The following is a 20220-nucleotide window of genomic DNA, read 5'->3' as shown; positions in this document are numbered from 1 at the left end:
AATGTTAGAAGAATTTCTATACACCAGCCTAATGTGCCTGAGCATTTTCTGTTTTATTATCAGGATGCTTAAACAATGCATTTGAAATAGAACCCTGTCCTTTTCTTTCTTGTACAGCACTGATAACCTGAAAAGAGGACATTCATGCTTTCTCTGCTCTTAATATCTTATTTCATCTTCATGGGATGAACTATTCCATGGGAAAACACTCCATGGGAGTGTTCCTTTACTCTCTGAAACGTGTCTAGACCATTTAAAATTTGTGAGCAATCAGAATCATTGTCATTGACTGGATTTCATAATAGCACTTCTTTTCTTCAGAGCCTCAGAGCTTTGCATCTTTATTGATAGCATCATACTATTGACACATGTTCAATTTATAACCTGCTCCTCCTCCTTCATCTACGCTGTAGGATCTTCTCACAAAAGAACAAGTCACCCACAGATTGAGTGTAAGAGTCTTGCTGTGCCTGTGTGTCCTTCGTATCGCTCCCTTCTGAGACCTTAGTGGTTCTATCTTCTGTTTGCTTTTCATTCATACAGTCTCTGTTCTAATTGCTACTGTACTCTTGAATCTTTTTATGAGAAAACTCAATAAGATGTGCCTTCTTGCACGTAGCAATGAAAATCTCAGTGATTTAAACAAGAAAATAACTCATTCTGTATTTTTGATTTATTTGTTTGTTTATTTCTTTCTTTATAGATACAGAAGTTTGGTGATCCTAATGGCATTGTACAGTTTGCTCCTGAATCATTATCTGAGAAGAACTTTACAGAACCCTCAGCAGTGGAAGGGCCACAGAGTATTACACTATTTGTCAAACGAGTTCAAGGCACTGTGGGAAACATAACGGTATTCTTGCTCTTGTTTGGTTTCCTTGTGAACAGTATAATCTGAAATTGTCCTCAGGATGAACATATGGAGGACAATGGGAATAATTTTTTCCATGTCTTTCAGTTGCTCGTTTTTCATTTCATTTTGAAATGCTGCCTTTTGGACTGAATTTAGCAAGGGCTTCAGCCCTAGTATTTATGGTTTGGAAAGTCATCTCCATCTCTTCACTGGTCAGGGAAAAAAATCACGAAACTATACATATTACATTCCCTCTCCCTCTCCCTCTCATCACGGAACATACTTCCATAGTAAGCCTTCTTTGAGATGATCACAAATTACTCTTTTCTAGCCATTTCTCAAGCTAAGAACTGGACTTTTAAAATTTTGAATCATGACTGACATTGAATTTTACCTGAAGTTGTTTAGAATTCAGCATTTTAATGAGTATTTATGTTTCATCTTAAAATTTCAATTAAAAAAAACATCTGCTGTGTTTAGTCTTAGCCCCTCTCTGGACTGAGGAATCTTTAAGAGAGGAAAAGCAGTGAAGAGTTTGTACAAATAGAAATATTTTAAAAAAATGTTTGAGATTCTATGTGATTCGTCTTAAGATTTGCAGAGGAAATCCACGTTCATAGTGCTGTTGTTAGAGGAACACATTCTGCTTTTGTAAGATGGTCTGTGAACATTTTTCTGTGTATACTAAAAGAATTTGTTTTACCAGCTTAAAACTGATCTGTGCTCTGTGCTATCTATACTGAATCCTGAATGTGAAAGTTTCTGACTCTGTGGTAATTTGATTTTGTTTTGTTTTTCACTTATTTCAGATTTACTGGGAAATATGTAGTGATTCTGACATCACAGGTGACTTCCTTCAGACAGAGGGATCTGTTGTCATGGCTGACCAGCAGAGTACGGCTGAGATAATTATCTACCTGTTACCTGATGATGTTCCAGAACTGGATGAAGACTCTGTGGTACAGCTGATTTCAGTGGAAGGTGGAGCAGATTTAGACCAAGAGAAAAGAATTTTAAAGATCAGTGTTTTTGCAAATGATGATCCCTATGGAGTATTTGCCTTGTACTCAGATCAGCAGTCAGTATTAGTAGAGAGAGACCTTAGTCGGTATGTTCAGATTAATGTAACTCGGCATGCTGGGGCATTTGGAGAAGTTATCGTTGAGTACCATATCTTGTCTCATCATGAAGAAGCACTAATTGCACCCGAGAATGTGATGGGATACCTATTGGTAAAAGATGGTGCCAGCTTTGAAGTGAAAAGAGTGCCAATAAGCAGCCAGGTCTGTAATTTCATTTTAGCTTCTTAGATAGCTGTTGTTTACATTTTGTGTTCATGACAATACAAATGTGTTGGAATAAGATATTAAACTCTGAATAGTATCTACTGTTAAGGTGCAGAAAAGAGTTTTAATATTACGGGTTTCCTATAAATGGAATATAAATGTGGTTAAATACCACTTTTTCAAAAATCAGTACTGTGCATATATTCTTGTATTCAGTTTGTCCTTTCATCATTGCTTTGTGTTGTTATCATTTCAATTTTTTAAATCATTACATGCATCCAATTTTTTTCTTAAGTTCACCTGTTGAATTGTCAGTAGTGATCTGTGGGACTCATGAAGCAGTATATACATTCACCTTCAGCTTTATGCACTCCCTTGTTGTTTGTTGTTACTACAGTTTCACATCTACACTTGGGTAAAGCCTAAGGACTAAAAGCAAGTTGAGGGTCACTGTGTTAGATACAATTCAAAAAAATGGCAATAATTGCTTTACAAACATTCCAACAAACTGCTTCACAACATTGATGTTTAATCTGTAGCTGTTTTCAGAAAGATGATCAATAAATTATTTGTATTGAAAACATTGATTTTTGTATGGAAATAGAACAAAAGTTGCAGATGGTTGGTTCTATTGCATAATCCTTGAAATTAGTGGATGTCATGTTTTTAGTGAAATTAATTTTCTACCTCTTTATTTAAATTCTCTCTCTCAAAGGCATTTCTTTTACTGGGATTAAATTTTACTCTAGAGCTCATCAGTGTAAGCCTGGTAAGGGGAAGTGCCAAGGATGTGCCTAAAATATTAGAAAAAGCAAAGTCAGCTATTCTGCTTGTTCCTGAAGAAGCTGCCAACTCACAGGTGAGTAAACTGGCTGTAGTGTAACACATCTACCACAGGAGGGAGACACTTCAACACTTCATTGCAAAAGATAACTGCTGTAAGGTTTCAACTGACACCTTAGCAATTTTCATAATCACAGTCAATTTAACAACTCACAAGATTTTTCCATTTATTACTTAGAGTATGTGTTATCTAGTCTTTGCATATTTTTCAATTCTTATAGAAATGTGTTAATACTGTTTAAAAATGTCTTCATCTGTTCATTATACATTCAAAAAAACTCTAGAGTAAATAGTGTAAGTATTATGGTTAAGGTATACTTTTGTTTTCATGAAGTGAAATCTCTAAGGCTTAGTGGAAAATAACCAATTCTGGACAGCATTACGTCTTAAGGAATGACAGCCCAAGAGTAAGTAATAGCATGTACGCAGTAGTACGTACGAAGGGATAGTCTTCCAGTTGTTGCCTGTGAGCATTAAGTTTGTGTTTGTTTTCCTTTAAAGGACAGACACACAATGCTTTGTGTACGTACATCTGAGACATATCTGTTCCTTTTCCCTGAGATATAATTCTCAAGAATCTCATAAATATTGTTAAAGACTTGTGAAAGAAGTGTGGATGTATACAGAGTTGTTATTGCTTACAGTGTGCTTACACATACATTATTCCAGATTCTTATCTCATCTTACACAACAAAATTTATTACGTTTCCATAGGTTGGCTTTGAATCTGTTATTTTACGACTTACAAACGTTGTATCAGGAACAGGTCAGGCTGTGATAACCAGAGAAGGAGTTTATGGTTCTGTAACAGTTCACTGGATTTCTGGATATCCACCAGACTTAATAACTGACTTTGTTCATCCAGGAAATATTACTCCTTCATTTGGTGAGTATTTGCCTGAAGAAAGAGCTAGAGAAGTTCCATGAGTGATGAAACCTCATTTTAACTAACATGTATCTGTACACGTTTCCTTCCTTAATTTAGCATCTTTAGAATGAAAGTATATGGTCTGATTTTTATCTATCATTGATACGTTTATTTAGTCAGTAAGAAAAAATTATGCTACACAGTCTGTGAGCTAAACACAATTCCATGCCCCTAAAGAAAAGACAATAGACTTTTGCTGTGCAGATTTCTCCTTCTTAAGTGGACTGGTATTGTGATTAAAGTCCCTATCTCAACATGTTTCCAGGTGAAAAGATGATTTCTGTCTAGTGATTTTGAATTGTACTGTCTGTCTTCTCCCTCTTTTAATTCAGGTAGTGCTGTATTTTCCTCTGGTGAACGGAGCAAAGTAATTTCATTTCAGGCTACTCCAAGCCTAAATAAACATGAGTCGTTTGCCATCTGTCTAACAGCAGTGCACAGCAATGTGTCTGGCGGGGCTCGCCTGAGGTAGGGATGTTAGAATCTTCAGTTGCACACACACTGTAAAAATTATGATCTGGGTACAGGAATACTCCGTAAATACACCTTATACAAATCCCTATTAAATCACAGAAAGGTATGAATATGTAGTCTCCTCTTTGATAAATTTGTAAATCTTGTCTCAGGTGGAAACAAATGTCAGTGCTGCAGATCTGACCTAATCAGAACTGAGGCTTTTCTCAAAGTCAAGTCTGTTTTGTGCCAATCGAATGTGAGGTGTAATAGGTATTGTTGCAATGATGGAGGCAGTTAAGGAAATGAAGAAGTCAAATCTACAGTTTTAGCCAGAAAGCAAAATAATGAAAGTGAAAAAGGTCTATATCAGAGTGATCTTCTCATGACACTTTTTATTATTTGCCTTCTGACACTTCTCATTAATCTCCTTAAAAGTTCAGAATTAGATGATCTTTGATAACAAATGCTATTTTAAATAAATAAATTGAAACGAGTAATGCTCAGATGATATCTGTTATTTAAAAAATCATTTTAATCTTAACAACTAAAGAATTATATTTGGTGAAGATTTCCATCTCAGTTAGTTGATTTATTTTTAAAATTATTTTCTTTTCATTCTTCCTTACTCATTGATGGCTAAAACCAGTATTATAAAAAAGGATGGACTTAGAGTAACAGTGTGTATGAAGAAAGGTATTGTCTTCACCACATTACTTCCTTCAGATTACTTCCTCCATTTTCTGAGGAGGATCTTGTTTTATTTAACTTTTTACTGTCTCCTATATTTTCTCAGAATGAGTTCAGCCTGTGGAGGGCTGTTGGGCATGATCATTCCAAAAACACTTTTTAGGCAACCTCTTTATCTTCTCTCATACTGTTGCTGTTTCTTCCCTCTACTGTTATCACCCAAATTCTATGGGTTTTTTCCATCTATTTTCTCACAGCCATCATTGATAAGTCACTGGAAATTATTCTATTTGTGTGTTTTGCTTTTTATATTTTGTGTTTCCTCACTTGACTTTTATATCTCCTGTTTCAGGACAGGATTTACAGTAGCTGAAATTGAACCATTTGGGATCTTTCAGTTTGCTCTTAACTCAAGATACGTTTCGGTTGAAGAAGATGTTCAGGTAGTCACACTACATGTCCAAAGATTGTTTGGTTTTCAAAGTAATCTTACTCAATTGACATATGAGACTACTCCAGGAAGTGCCAAACCACTAGAAGACTTCAGACCCATCTATAATGGAGAGCTTATGTTTGTACGTTTTCAGACAAATGCTGTTGTAGAAATATCAATAATTGATGACTCTCTTTCTGAAATGGAGGAATTTTTTTTTGTAAATTTGACTGCTGTGGAAGTTTTGGGTGTTCAACCCTTGAATCCTAATTGGAGTCCACGTCTGAATCCAGCTTTCAGTGTTGCAACAATTAATATCCTGGCTAATGATATTGTTCATGGAATACTCAGTTTGGGTCCAGAGTTTGTTTATATTGAAGAAGATGCAAACAATGGTACTCCCAGCATGGCAATACTTCATATTAAAAGGACTCAAGGTTTTGCTGGTGATATTGGAGTAACAGTTAAAACCTTTGGTGGAATAAGTGCGCAGAGTGGAGTAGATCTGCATCCTTTTGAAAACACACATGGAAAATCAGACTTTACATGGGCAATGGAAGGAGAAGATTTTGAGGAACAGTCAGTCTCCCTGATTTTGCTGGATGGAGAAAGAGAGAGCAAAGTGTCCATCAAAATTGTTGATGATGATGAGCCTGAAGGACAGGAATTGTTCTATGTTTTCCTCTCAGATCCTGAATGTGGAGCTCGGATTGTGGAAGGAAAGGATGAATTTGGATTTGCTGCTTTTGCAACAGTAGTTATTGCAGGTAGCGTTTTTTATTAGAACAAATAGTAAATGAGTCTTAATTAGTTAACAGTAAATAACTCTAGTTTTATTGACAATTTTCATGTAAATATTGGGATTTCTTATTGATGAATAAGCAGGGTATTTGATTCTCAAATCTGAGTATTTCAGCTCAGAGGAAGCTATCTAATGTTTCTGTACCAAGCCCCACCATACCTCACTTGGCAAGGTAGCTCAAGATACACTTTGTTTGTACTCCCCCTATAGATACTGCCTGAGTCTGTTCTTGCTCTGTTTTACTTGATGAAGAGAAAGGCTAAACTTTAGCTTTTTTCCTTCATGTGTAGTGACATTGTGGTTTTTTTCTTTTTTTTCAGCATTTTGCCACTGTAATATTGCATTGGGTTTCCACAAAGTTTAAAGAACAGAGGAATCTGTTCTCACTTTTTGATTCTATATATTTCATCTCTGAATTTGCTTAATTTAGTCATCCTCTGCTGCTGGAGAAGGAGGATAGCGATAGGCTTAAGTTAGCCATCTGGGGAAGAATTTTTCTCTTGGTTACGGCATGCTACTGTGGCAGGATAAGATCGTTGCTCCAATTTCCCTTAACTTGTAAATATCTATCAGATTTTTCCACTGAACATAAATTAACAAGAAATCAGGATTTAATGAGAGGCTGTGAAGGCATTAGTCTTTCTAATTCATCCTCTTATTAGTCCTAGGGTTTGGGGAGGAGGGATTGTAGAGGATTGGGGGAGGTAAGATGGGATGAATAGAGGCTAAAGTCATGTCCTTGAAAGCCTATCTTTATCCCATAATCAGATATGATACACTGGCCATCTAGGGACGCCCTGAAGTCCATTTCTATTTAGAACAAGTATGTTTTAATGATCGTAGTAGACATAAGATTGATGAAGTGTGTATCTCTTAGGAGCATTATAAGCAAGATTTTTTAAACTGTTATGGACTAGTCTGTACACCTAGTCTCTTGAAGTCAAGGGACACAATTCAGTCAGTTTGCTGAATGCTGCGGAAAATGCAAGATTATCTGCAAAGGTGCTGCTAGAATTCTCAAAATTATTTATTTTACCAGTTAAAATAATATGTAGTCATACTAACATTCGGAATTCTAGATAAATATGGAGTGCAAATTAAGAATTGTAATATTAAAAGACATTTTCTTTTCTGTTCTTTGGAAATGTTCCCTGCTGGTACTTTGTAACATATTTCAGATATCTACTTTTCACTTTTTTAGCAGTTTTCTACATTAAAAAATGCAATTTAGTCTCAACTTAATTTTCTTGCAAATTACTTTCATGGACTGTTTCCCATATAGGAAATGATCTTCAGAATGGCATTTTGGGATTCATTCCAGAAGTGCAAAGTGGTCTTGTTCTTGATGAAGACTCAGAAAATAGAGAGGTGCTGCTGTTTGTCACAAGGCAACCAAACAGGTGCAGACAACTGATAAAAGTGCTGTCCCTATGTGCTGTGCTGAATCAAGGATGCTGCTCTTAGTGGAAGAGGTTATCGTAGAATTTTTGTAATAAATCTTGCCTTTCAGTGCCCTTAAAAATTAGCCAGAATTTGGCAAACTTAAGTTGTAAATGTGAATAGGTTTGTCACAGTACTGTTGCTAAACAGAAAAAGGAAAAACAAGTATTTTCCAACTTGCACCATAATGGAACAAGCGTGAGAGTAACTTCCCTATTGTTTAATGCTAAGTGTTTACTTTGCTAAAGGTGCAGTTAAATGTATAATCTCCTTGTTTACCTAAGTGTCAGCATTATGCTTATATCTTCTTTCATATAGATACTATATTTTTCTAACACACATATACTTTGAACATTTATGTACGCTTTGAAAAAGTACAAGTACTCCAAGTTAATTTCAAACTACAGAGAAACCAGATTTTGCCTGGCTTTCCAAGCAATGTTTCCCTTTATATTCAGCAAAGTACTTGGGCATGTGCCTCACTTTCAGGCTCCAGTGACTCTTAGTCAGCTAATCTCACGTTTTCTGAAACAAACGTTGAAAAACATATTGATCTGGTTGTCCTGAATTGCTTGTTTTTTTTTTTTTCTCGTGTGTTACTTTTTGTAATCCAATCAGGTTTTAATTTAGTAATTTAAAGAAAAAGAAAGAAATTTTCATCTTAAATCAGTTTCTTCCCTAGTGATAAGTTTTGAATATTAATGAAAAACAGATGCATTTCTAGGGTGTATGTTTCCTAATGCAGTAGTTGTTTCCTTCAGTACATGTTTGGTTGTTTCACTTTGCTTGTAGGGCTTTTGAAGATGTGAAGATCTTCTGGCGTGTAACATTTAATGAAACTTCTGTCGTCCTTCTTAAGGATGGCATAAACTTGGAGAATGAACTTGTGTCTGTACTAGGAGCCACCACTTGCATGGCAGGTCAAACAATGTGCAACATCTCTATTGAAATAAAACCTGATAATGTAAGTAATTCTTGTTCATTTATGTACAGCACTATGATGTTGGATGGCTATTTATTGAGATGGGAAACAATCTCTGATCCAGACAAATTGGGGTAGGACAGAGTATAAAGATGTTAACTCAGCATCCGCTCAGTTTTTTGGCGAGCATTGGCTTATTTTTAGGCTTTTACTGCCTCCATTGTGACCAGTAAAAATTCAGGAAGATGATAAGGGTTTAATTTGCAGAGTAAATTGCAGGTCTTGGATTAGTACAGAACAGTAAGAAAAATCAGAATGCAGGCACGTCAGTGAAACATGTATTCATATAATGGACTATTATCCTTCACACAGTACATTTTTTAATTTATTGAAGCACTTTTAGTAGGGTTTATGCAAAGCATAAAGTAAGGCTAAAATAATAAAGCCTGTAAGTAACAGCATCGCATTCAGCAAAAAACTGAGTACAACTGGTGCAGAATAAACCTACCACAGTGACCTATGGAAACTCTACTCAGTCATGAATCTGCGAGAGAGTCATGGGCTACCTACAAGTCCGTTGCTGAGCACATCCAGCTTATGATTAACAAAGTTCATCTTAGGAGGCCGTTTGGCATACATCAGTTGGGTATGCCTAAGCCTAAGTGACTGGAGAGGCCAGCTGGTATTCAAAAATGAAGACGTCACTGAATTAACACAAAGCGCAGCATTCACAGTCATTTTCACTCAGAATGCAAGAGGGAAAATTTCTGTTTGTGTGAGTGCCTAGTAGTTACTATAGTCATTTAAGAAATACGAGATTTATGTCCCTCCTTCTTTCAGAGTGAAGAGTCTGAAACATTCCAGAAAAGTATCATAACAGCCAGGCTACAAGCAAAGCTTGAGGTTTGGAGAAAGGAAAAAGAACCAAGAAGAGAAAGTTCTCTCTATTTTTCCTACCACAATCTAGAAAGTAATGCAAGATATTGAAAATAGCGGTAGGGTGTGTTCTCATAGCTGAGTGGGGAGGCCACTCTCTTGTTTGAAATGTTATTTTTAAATTAAAGAGACAGTGAATAAAATATATGGACAGTAGTGGGATACTGGCTGCCTTGCTGAGCAAACTGAGATTTTGAACCTGGTTAGTCTCAGTAATGGTATCATTATTTAATGATAGCAGAAAGTGCAGCAGCTGCAGAGAAAAGCAGTTGAATCACATGAAGCATGAGCATATGCCAGTCTAACAGGTGATAATGGAAGGCTAAAATTCCCTATGGTATTCCAATAAATTTGTTTCTGTCATCAGTTAGTCAAGATTATTCCGTTTAAAGAATTACTTAACAGCACTTTCCTCAAAATAACAACCCAAATAAGAATATTATTTATCCCCTCAAATATTCCCTAACTATTCCTCCAGTTAAAAATAGCTTATACATTAGTTAAAAAAAATACACTATGAAATGATAAAGTAATAAATGCACTTAAGAAATATTTTACATTTTTAATGGTATGGCATATTTTAGATTTTGAAGGTTTTGACTTAGCTGTACTGACTTAGCTAAGAGCTGAATCTTTTTTTCTGAAGAATTACAGTATGATTTCCAAAATCCAGAACTGAAACAAAAAAACTATTTACTAATAAAAACTTTCTGTAATGCTCAACTTTTTTGCTGTTATGCCGCGGCCTTATAAAAACTACTACAATTGATGTATTTCCAACTGAATTCTGGAAGTAAGCTCAGTGATCTTAAACCTTTGAAGGTCTGTCAGATAATATCTCTAGGCTTTTGGATTTTAGATAAATTTATTTAAGCATTCAAACCTTCTGAGGTTTGCTTATATTACTGTAAACACTAAGGATGTATGTTAATTTTTTTTCAAAACTTTGCCTGAGTTCATTACCCAAACTACAGTCAATATTAATTGCAGTTTCAAAATTGCATACATTTCTGTGCAATTTTTCCCCGGGATATGTATATGTGCCTTTTTTGTAAGGAAAAAAAAAAAAAAGAAAAACAGAAAAAAAGAACGAACAAATTTTTCTAGAAAATGTACACCTGTGTAACTCCATTTGAAAAACTGAGCTTTTAAAGTGTTTGCCATCATGTCTTATGGCAAACATACAGCTACAGTATGTATAGTATATAATTAGCTGTTTTGTTCCCCTAAATTGAGATCACATGTGAAAACCTGTGAGATTTCACTACTGAACATGAGAGAGTGGTGCCTTTTGCAACACTAACCGTTTAGAATGCACCTCATTGTACTTATGAAACAATTCAAGAAGAATGCTTGTGGTAGATATTAGTACAAGTAATTCATTGTGCATACAAAATAATATGTATGTTTTTTAAAGCTGAAAATAATGAGCCTTATAATGATATGAAAATCCTAACTCATTTACAGGTACCTGAATTTGAAATGTGTTTTTTCGTTGAGCTGTATGCAATAAGTGCAGGAGCGGTGTTGAACAGCAGTTCCAGATTTGCCCTTATAACAGTTCTTGAGAGTGATGCTCCTCATGGTTTAGTATACTTTGCTGTGGGATCTCGTTTTGCTGTGGCTCATAAGAAGGCTACTTTAATCAGTTTGCAAGCGCTCAGAGATTCTAGTGCGTCAGTAACCACAAAAGTTAGGTACAGTATGCAGGTAAGATTGACATGTTTTTAAATCATTTTTTATTCTCCAAAAGAAAAAATGTGACTGCTATTAGCATTTTTTAGGAAATTTTTTTAGACAAATGTTCACTTGGCTCATGGATTATGTCATCCCCATTCATCTTTTGGAACGTGTATAATAATAACACTAGACTGCTCTAACTGTTGGCTTTTTTTTTCTAAATGAGTGCCACATTATTAGTAGCAGATGATGATTATTCTCCTGTAGCAGAAATAGTACAATTGCAAAAACATGATTCCTTCCACTTTCTTACAGTTGCAACTCCAAAATCAGAACATAGGCTGGAAGAAAGTTCCTCTACATTTGTCATTGTAGTGATACAGTGCTTAGCCTGATTTACATTGAGTATGTTGGGTTTTACACCTAAAGGCATTATTTTTAGGGAGTGTTTTTGTAACAAAGCATTGTGTGACCAGTGTACTTTCATCCTCCTTTTTAATGCAAGGCTTTATATGCTATTATCATACTGTATGTGTATATATTCTAACTACATTGAATACCTTGGTGTTTCCATGGATTTATTATACAGGAGTTGGCCAGTGTTTTGGTTAGATTTTTGTGGTAAAAAACTTTCATGTTCTTTCCAGCCAAGAGGAAAGTAGTCATTATCCTTTAGCTATTAAGGGTGGAAGGAATTGCCACTGTTCAGTGTTTGTTTAGGCTAAAATATAGGTGGCAGTTCCTTTGCCATTTGTATTTCATTTAGACTGTAACAACCCTGCTTGTACAATTTTAGGTTTTGAGTACCAAAGTATTGGTACATGAGAGAGAAGAGATCATGGCAGACAGTAAGGATGAGGTGCTTACTGGAAACAGATGTTTATCTCATTCCTACAAAGATTTTTTAAAACATTGTTCCTGTCACTAACACTTTTACTACCACTTATTTCCCTGTTCCCTAATTCTCTGCTGGAAGAGAGAAACAAAAGGAAGGTTCTGCCTGGAATTAGCATAGGTGATATGAACACGTTCTAGAGTAAACTAGAACTCAAAACATGTCTGTCTTATGCCAAAAGTAGCCTTTACTAAGCTAAACATTTTCAAAAGCGGCCTAGTATTTCACACACACAAAAAAAAAATCCTTACTTTTCACAATATGAGATGTTTTTAAGTGATAGTATTGAAAAAATATATAAAATAAATATATAAAATCATATAGGTTATATATATTATAAAGGTTATGGCATCTGACAAAAAGAGCAAGAATGTGAAGAATGAAAGTATCTGCAAACCCTACAGGAGGTAAAAATAGTGATGCTTCACAGGGAAATGAAGTCATTTGGCATTGCTAAATAAGTTAATCTGTCTGCCTTGCATGTGTATTCTATAGTGTTTGCTTTGCCTTTGGTCCTAAATGGATGGCTCTTGTTTTAACTATTTGTCCTGGGACTCAGAATGTCATTAACTGATACTGTTTTGGGCACAGATCGCAAAACCCTCTCCTTGGCTTTTGTTTAGTTTTTACTTATTTGAAATATCTATCTGTTCCCTTAATTGAAGGATTTCATGCTGCAGACATAAACTTACTTTAGTCCCTGTGGAATTTACCTGGACTTGCTGATGTACTTATATTTTCTGTAATATCTATTCACCCAGAAAAGCTTTGTGAAGTTTGTCTGGGAAAAAGGAAGACAGAGATCCTGTTTACCAGTTTCAATATATATTATTTTTTCTCAAGGTTGTTACTGACTACATGTGCCAGATTGGTACACTTCAGGGAGATATGTCTTTAACAATTGTGAATCCTGAGGATTTCGTTTTGAAAGGGAGCTTTCTTTTTTTCTCAACATTTAAGTTTTACCCGTTTAAAATACGTATGTTCAGCAGTGGCTATTTTTGAACAATTATAATTATCATAATGTTACCTAAACTCTTTTGGTTTGCTTTAAGGAGCTACAAAAACCTGAACCTATTGGCCGGACCTTCATATCTCCAGCTGTTGCAGGACAAGATTTTGTCAGATCTGAAGGTTTATTGACTTTTGAACCTGGACAGAGAAATGCTTTGCTGGATGTGACCCTGACTCCAGAGACCGCATCCTTAAACCCATTTCCTAAACGTTTCCAGGTTGTGCTTTCTAATCCCACAGGCGGTGCCAGAGTAGATGATACATACGCTATTGCTAACATCACCATTGTCTCAGATTTGGACTCCTTGTCTGTTTGGGGACTTGTTGATCAACTACATCAGCCACTTGATGACACCATTTTAAATAGAATCCTTCAGAATTTGAAAGTCAAAGTGGCTACAGAAACTACAGAAGAGCAACTTACTGCTGTAATGCATATAATAGATAAGGTAAACCTTTCTGGGCTGCTTCTTGAATGACCCATGACTTTTAGAAGGATGTGATAACACTTAGAATTGTGGTGGTTAGAATCCACAGTAGAGTCTAGGTCACAGACTGCAAATACAAAAATAGAAATTGTGAAATTCCACAGCTGAGGGAAGGAGTTTGTCTGCGGCTAGGTTAGGATGGTGGCAGAAAATCAAAAACCAAGTAGAAAGATTGAAAAGAACAATCAGTATTAATTTTGCATATGTATCCATAGCACAAGATTTTCTGCTGTTCCAGTTTTTGCTTTTGTACCATACTTTCAGAGAGCTTATTAGGATTTCTTGGTTCTCAGGCCACATTTATTTTGGTTTCAGCCCTGGCACATAACATTGAGGCCCAGGGTTTTTGCTTGTATCTTCACCAGCTGGTTACTACACAAATAAGATCTCTGTGGGACAGCTGAAGTCCTCTAACCAGACATGCAACTTGTCTTTCTGCTTGCAGTGGCTTCAAAAATTGGGTTGGTATGGTAGCTGAGCGTTTCAGTGCTCCACTAAGAGTTCTGTGAAGGCTCTGGCACTAGCATTCTGGCTCTTTTGCACTGGTGAAATAATGCACAGGAGCAGGAAAACATTAAAGTATCTGGACAAAAAGCAATATAAAACAGTATTCATAAAAATCAACAGTTAGTTCATTACTGATTGTTGCTATTTTGAAATAGAAAATAGAGAAAGTAAGGTCAGAAATTCTCAGAAGGATTCAAGAATCTCTGATTTGTGAAAGAATGAAAAACACCACATGGTTTCTTTAATAATGAAATCCCTATTACTAAGCATATCTTTATGTAGTTTTGACAGTGTGTGTCCTGATCTTGGCAGCAGTATTTGGAAGGTGGAAAAATGTCTGGAACTTTCAGAATTAAAGTCGGGATAAAACTTAAAAATGTTACTGAAGTGTTCAACATGAGCAAATTTTATGAAGAGACTTCATAATATATTGAAAAAAATATATGATCATAGATTAAAATTAATGTCATTAATCTTAAAACTGAAAATAACAAGATAATAAAACGATGCACTCTGTAAGGGTTTATGGGAATCAAAAAATAATTGTCTACCTGGTTTTGTGCCTAAAATGCTCGGGGCATTTTTTGTTTGTTTTTGTCTTTTTTCTCTTCATATTAGGTAACAGATGTAGGTGAAAAGTGGTTACTCACTGATAAAAGTAGAAGTCTGTTCTATGAGATACTCTGCGCTCTGGCTAGTCCCAAACGCAAAGACACACAAGGATATAGTCTGCTTGCTGAGGTGACTGAGAAATTTGCTTTTTCCCTGTTGACTGGGGTAACATGTGGCTCACCAGGGGAAAAGTAAGTAAACTTGAGTTCATAGTATGTTTTGGAAATACATGAGAATATACTGATTTAGTAATAAGAAACGTTACGTGAAATTTTTAGATAAGGAACTTGCCCATCGTCTAATATGATACTTATGTGAAAAGGTGCTGCATGCTATGGTAATCTTACAAAGCACTATTATGGCACTATGAGCTGGTGTCACAACTGACTGATGTTGCAAATGGCTGCTACACTGATAAGGGGGAGGAATAAAGTAAGAGTTAGGAGATTTTTAGACCTATTCGTTAGCTCAAATATGGTGTGGAAAAGGATTTATTAATCTGAGAAAAAAATACGCAATTGTATGGTAGACAACTATATTCGAAGACTTACATCAGAGTAGATAAGCCAAGATTTCTACCAGCATCCTTAATTCTGGCATTCTCCAGTACTGTGTGCTTGCCTTTGCTCATTAGAACATTATTTCAATTGTTTAAAACAATTTTATGCACAGTTCTAAATTGTTAGTTTTATCCGCAAGTGTATAACACCTTGTGGTCAAGGTAATGGTCAAGGAAAATAGTTGGCTATCAAAATAAATAACTCTTTTATGAAACAGATACTCTCAAATAGTGGATTTGTCTCATTATGAACCTATTAAGCAACTTCATAGTTGAATTTAGAAAAAAAAAATTCAGAAAATCAGCATGGATGATAAATCAAATTTTTCTTGACTTCTATTACAAATGTAGGTTTTCTTCCTATTTCCTCAACTGTAGGGGATATAAGGTCTTTCTTAGTGTAGAAGATAGCAAATGACATAAATATCAACATTATCCAGAATAATACGTCCAGAACTTGCAATTTTTAATTCTTTACTCCAGGTCTTTTGTATTAGCTACTGGACCAAAGAGTGAAAGTTCAACTATCCATTTAAATGCATCTCTCCCTTTTAGGGTCATCTCTATATCAAGAAGAGGTTTTGGTAGCAGATCATACTGAGCAAAACTCAGGAGAAACAGAGAATCTGAAATGCATAACTCAGCCTCTCTTCTTTTCACAGACACTGAAGCTGTCTATATTAAGTACCATCAAATCTAAACATGATGGAGGAGCAAAGTATTACTTACAAATACATTTTAGAGTCACACTCTGACATAAAGCTCTGTTTCACTTACCAGCCCTATTGTTTTTCTGTTTCAATAGAGGTAAAAATATCCTTGACAGCTGCCCGTACATTGCGATAATGGCTCACAACTGGTATCCTCAGCAAATCAATGGACACAAATTTGATGGAAAAGATGGGGATTTTATTCATGTACCAGAGCATTTATTAGAGGTTGCTGTTGCATTGTCTCCTCCTCAAGTTGGAAACTGCGAATCTGTACAATTCACAGAATACAGCAGCCAGCAGTGGTTTCTTACTGGTGATAAAGAACTTGCCCTAAAGAATAAGGTTTGAAAATAATGCAATTTATTTTTTTACCAGACTAGTTTGATTTAAATATTGAACAAAACATATTTAATATATTTAAAATAATTTGAACATTTTGTGTTTGTATTTCTGAGTCAAATTAAGCACTGTCTGTTGAATTTTAATGTTTCAGATTTTTTCTATGAGTTTGAAGGGGCAGAGTTCACACCCTTTGAAAGATAACAATGAAGTTGTTTACCGGATTTATTCTACAGGAAGTCGGATTGTTCCACGAAAGTCTCTATGTCTCCTTTGGAATCAAGCTGCAGAAAGGTATTTTTATAAATCTGTTTAGTTTTCCAGTTTCTAAAATAAACCTGTATACTTGCTGAAGATATGATAGCTGTGATTAGATCATCTGCCATTATAAAATTGTTTCCTTTTCCCATTTGTAGCTTTTTCCTAACTTCTCTGGCCTTTGAACTAGCACATAAAACTTTTCATGCAACAAAATATGCAAGTATTCTAGCTCAGAAATGGCCAAAATGATTTCTACTATTGACTTTATACCAAAATATCCTTTAGATTATTTAGATTATTTGATGATGCATAAGGCAAAGCTGAAAGACCCTACATTTCAGAATAGCATTACATCATTAATATTGATAATTTTATGCTCTTTACAGTTATTATCAGGCAATGCTTCAAATTAATTCTTACAAAAATAAAGATTAAAACCATATTAAAACCACTTTACTTAGATTGTTCCTAATTTGCTGGTATGAACTCTTTCCTTTGATTCTGTGAAAGACACTGTGTAAATGAGAAAAAGACAAACTTAACAGGGTCAGACCAGCGATTTATCTAGACCAGTATCAGCTCTCCAGCAGTGGCTGCTCGTACTGTCATAAACCATGGTGTAACCGTGGTTGTCATAAACCATGGTTGTATGTGTGTGCTCTTGAATGGCCCATTACTTGATTGGCCTGTGTCTTTACCTTTCACACAGCATAGGTTTGTGAATTCAGAGAGACTTATGCTCTGTATCGTGCTAAGATCTGGTTGGTTTAGACATAATTTCTTTAAACTGGCCAGATTATATCAGTCTGTGATTGACATAAACCCCTCAGAAAGGAGGGGAAGCAGAATTCACTGTAGACTCTCATCTTTTCTAGTCACTACATAATAGTGTACATTTCGTTTCTCACAAAAAATGGCTTAATATGTGACCTATATTATTCTGTTTTAAAGTCAGTTCAGCAGTACCAAAGAAAACATGAATGTTAGGTTAAAAGCAACAAATACTAGTATAAAATGTTCTCCCTAGTGGTGTAGGTAATTCTGCAAGGTAAATGACCCAGCTTTTAAAAACTATGGTCAAAGAAATTTTTACTTAAAGAAAAATTTTGTTATTATATATTCATAAATATATTTAATCATTAAAGTCAAAACAGTGCTAATTTCATTTAAATGTGCTATTTTGATGACTGTACCTGAAAGATATAAAAGATGTAAAAAAAAAAAAAAAAAAAAAATCACTTTTATGTGATATTTTAGAAAACTTGGTATTTCAGGGCTAGAACAACAATTTTCAAGCCTGCTTTTTGCTTGAATTATACAAGTCCATTTCCTCCAATGTTTGTTAAATGTGTGTAACTGGTTTTGACAGCCCATAAATTGTCTGGTGTTGCTTCTTTGCATTGTTAAAAAAGAATGCATTTAGACTTTCTTCTCTTGCACTGGTGCTCTCTCTCTTTTTCTTTTCCTTTTTTTAATAAACAATTTGCACCATGAAAAAATGTGAAAGGCAGCTTTTTTTTGTTGTTGTTGTAGCTGGTTGTCTGATAGTGGGTTCTGCAAAGTGATTGATGAGACATCAGACTACGTGGAATGCTCTTGTTCTCATATGTCCATTTATGCAGTTTATGCCCAAACAGACAACTTGTCATCATACAATGAAGCTTTTTTCTCTTCTGGATTCATCTGCATTTCAGGTCAGTTGATATAAGATAGTTCTCTCATTAATGGCAACTAATATTCAGTAAAATTAATTGTTAGCAATTGATGACAATCTTTTAGTTCAAGGAATATTAACTAACCTCATCTTTAAAAAATTCCTCTTTGCACTGCTGTTTGCATATTGAAAAACTTTCCCATTGAAAAAAAAATCCTACATTGAAATCTGTTTTTTTTTTTTTTTTTTTTTTTTTGTGATGTTTTCTTGAATCATACAATGAGAAGTATGTCATGTTCATTTTAGGGGGAAACTATAAAATCCTAAATCCACCTGTATCTTTAGTAGATGGCATAGTGTATTAGTTTAAAGTTCCCATTTTTTATTCCCTTGTAGGTTTCACTTTGGCTATTATCTCCCACCTTTTCTGTACCAGATGTGCAATGTTTGCCGCTAAACTTCTCACTCACATGATGGTTGCTTGTTTGGGTACTCAGGTAAGAAAAGAAAAAAAAAAAAAAAGGCAGAAGTCGCTAAAACTGATTTCAGTATATCCTCCTTTCTTTTTCTGTACTCTCATGGCTGTACCTGAACAGTCAGTCCTCATTTACTTTTCTACACCCTAAATATTTTTGGAAAATGTATAGTTTCAATTGAACTTTCAATATATGATATCTATATTGATTGAAATATAAGTATCATGTGTTCATGTGTTGAAAATTCAATGGAAATTACACATTTTCCAAAAATATTTAGAGAAAAACTTACGTGCCATGAGAACATCAGTCCAATATGTAGAACAAAAAAGTTTTTGATGGTTGGGTATTGAGACTAACGAGTTTCATCACTAACAGCACAGTTTTTAAAAACAGATTAATGCCAGTAGTCGTAAATTCTATGGGAGAGATTTATATTGATTAGTAGATGATGAAAACTCTCTTGCACACTTTCTTTTCTTTGTAGGAAAGTCAAATTATGAAACTTTTAAATAATAAAAGAGGATAAATTGTAGAAAATCTACCTGGTTCTCCCGTACTAGTTCAAATTGTAGGTAACTACTGTTGTCAGCAAACTGAAGGAGTGTACAAAAGGAGAATATGTCCCCCAGGGAAATTTGCAGTATCAGGGAGATGTAGATGCATAGATAGGATAAACAAAACAGTCCTATGTTATCTGTGGAAGATTAGCAACTGCCACATCTTTCAAACGAGCCTTGTACAGTGCCATGGTTAGATTATCCCTTTATTCTTGTAACCTCGTGTTATCTTTTTTTATTGTACAATGAAATACATTGATAATGACCATGATGACTGGATTTGCAATGTAAGGAAATAGAAATGTCCTTATAGCACTTCTAGAGATCACTGGATACCAACCTGGTATCTTTGCATCTTAGGACATAAGAGTGTTGATGTCTCAGTCTTGATTTTTAAACACGTTAAATGTATACATGTTTTAATATTTCTGTCTAGCTATACTGAAAGCTAATTTGAACCAGGGACCTGTATTTTTCTGTCTGTATGCACAATTACTAGCATGGCAAGGCTCAGACTTATCTGGGACATGTAGGCCAGAACAGCTCTGAAGCTTTATGGAGTTTTACAGCCTAATAATACTTTTTGTCAAAGTTTCTGCTTTTCCTTTGTACTGTATGTAGTCACCAGTGTTTCCAAAATTATTTGAAATTTTGCATATTACATAATTATACTTACCTGTGCTGCATTCTTTCTCTCTGTTATTTTTCCATTTCTTTGGCAATATTTAGAAATATAGAAGCTTGTTTCTTATTACAGTGAGTTTCTTGTTCCCAACAGAATTTTTTTCATTCTCCTTATAAGGATTCCATATCAGATCTTTTGGACTTATTAAAACATCCTAACTTCTTCATAGAAGTTTGTTTGCTATTTTTTGA

At 35.0% G+C, this 20220-nt stretch overlaps 1 protein-coding gene across 1 annotated transcript in view; it reads left to right on the top strand.

The window, feature by feature from the left end:
- Positions 1 to 20220, top strand: part of ADGRV1 (adhesion G protein-coupled receptor V1) — a 260321-nt gene that overhangs the window by 95235 nt on the left and 144866 nt on the right. The window contains exons 70-84 of the mRNA XM_062599728.1: positions 704 to 853; positions 1663 to 2136; positions 2855 to 2998; positions 3697 to 3868; positions 4243 to 4378; positions 5406 to 6253; positions 7571 to 7688; positions 8521 to 8692; positions 11054 to 11296; positions 13217 to 13624; positions 14789 to 14973; positions 16147 to 16396; positions 16548 to 16687; positions 18188 to 18348; positions 18705 to 18805. Coding sequence (XP_062455712.1) covers positions 704 to 853; positions 1663 to 2136; positions 2855 to 2998; positions 3697 to 3868; positions 4243 to 4378; positions 5406 to 6253; positions 7571 to 7688; positions 8521 to 8692; positions 11054 to 11296; positions 13217 to 13624; positions 14789 to 14973; positions 16147 to 16396; positions 16548 to 16687; positions 18188 to 18348; positions 18705 to 18805 — 3702 coding nt within the window. The remainder of the gene's footprint in view (positions 1 to 703; positions 854 to 1662; positions 2137 to 2854; positions 2999 to 3696; positions 3869 to 4242; positions 4379 to 5405; positions 6254 to 7570; positions 7689 to 8520; positions 8693 to 11053; positions 11297 to 13216; positions 13625 to 14788; positions 14974 to 16146; positions 16397 to 16547; positions 16688 to 18187; positions 18349 to 18704; positions 18806 to 20220) is intronic.

The sequence above is a fragment of the Rhea pennata genome, chromosome Z, assembly GCF_028389875.1.
Source record: "Rhea pennata isolate bPtePen1 chromosome Z, bPtePen1.pri, whole genome shotgun sequence".
Taxonomy (NCBI): domain Eukaryota; kingdom Metazoa; phylum Chordata; class Aves; order Rheiformes; family Rheidae; genus Rhea; species Rhea pennata.
Note: the sequence above shows the minus strand (reverse complement) of the source record. Positions and strands in the feature narration are given on the sequence as shown.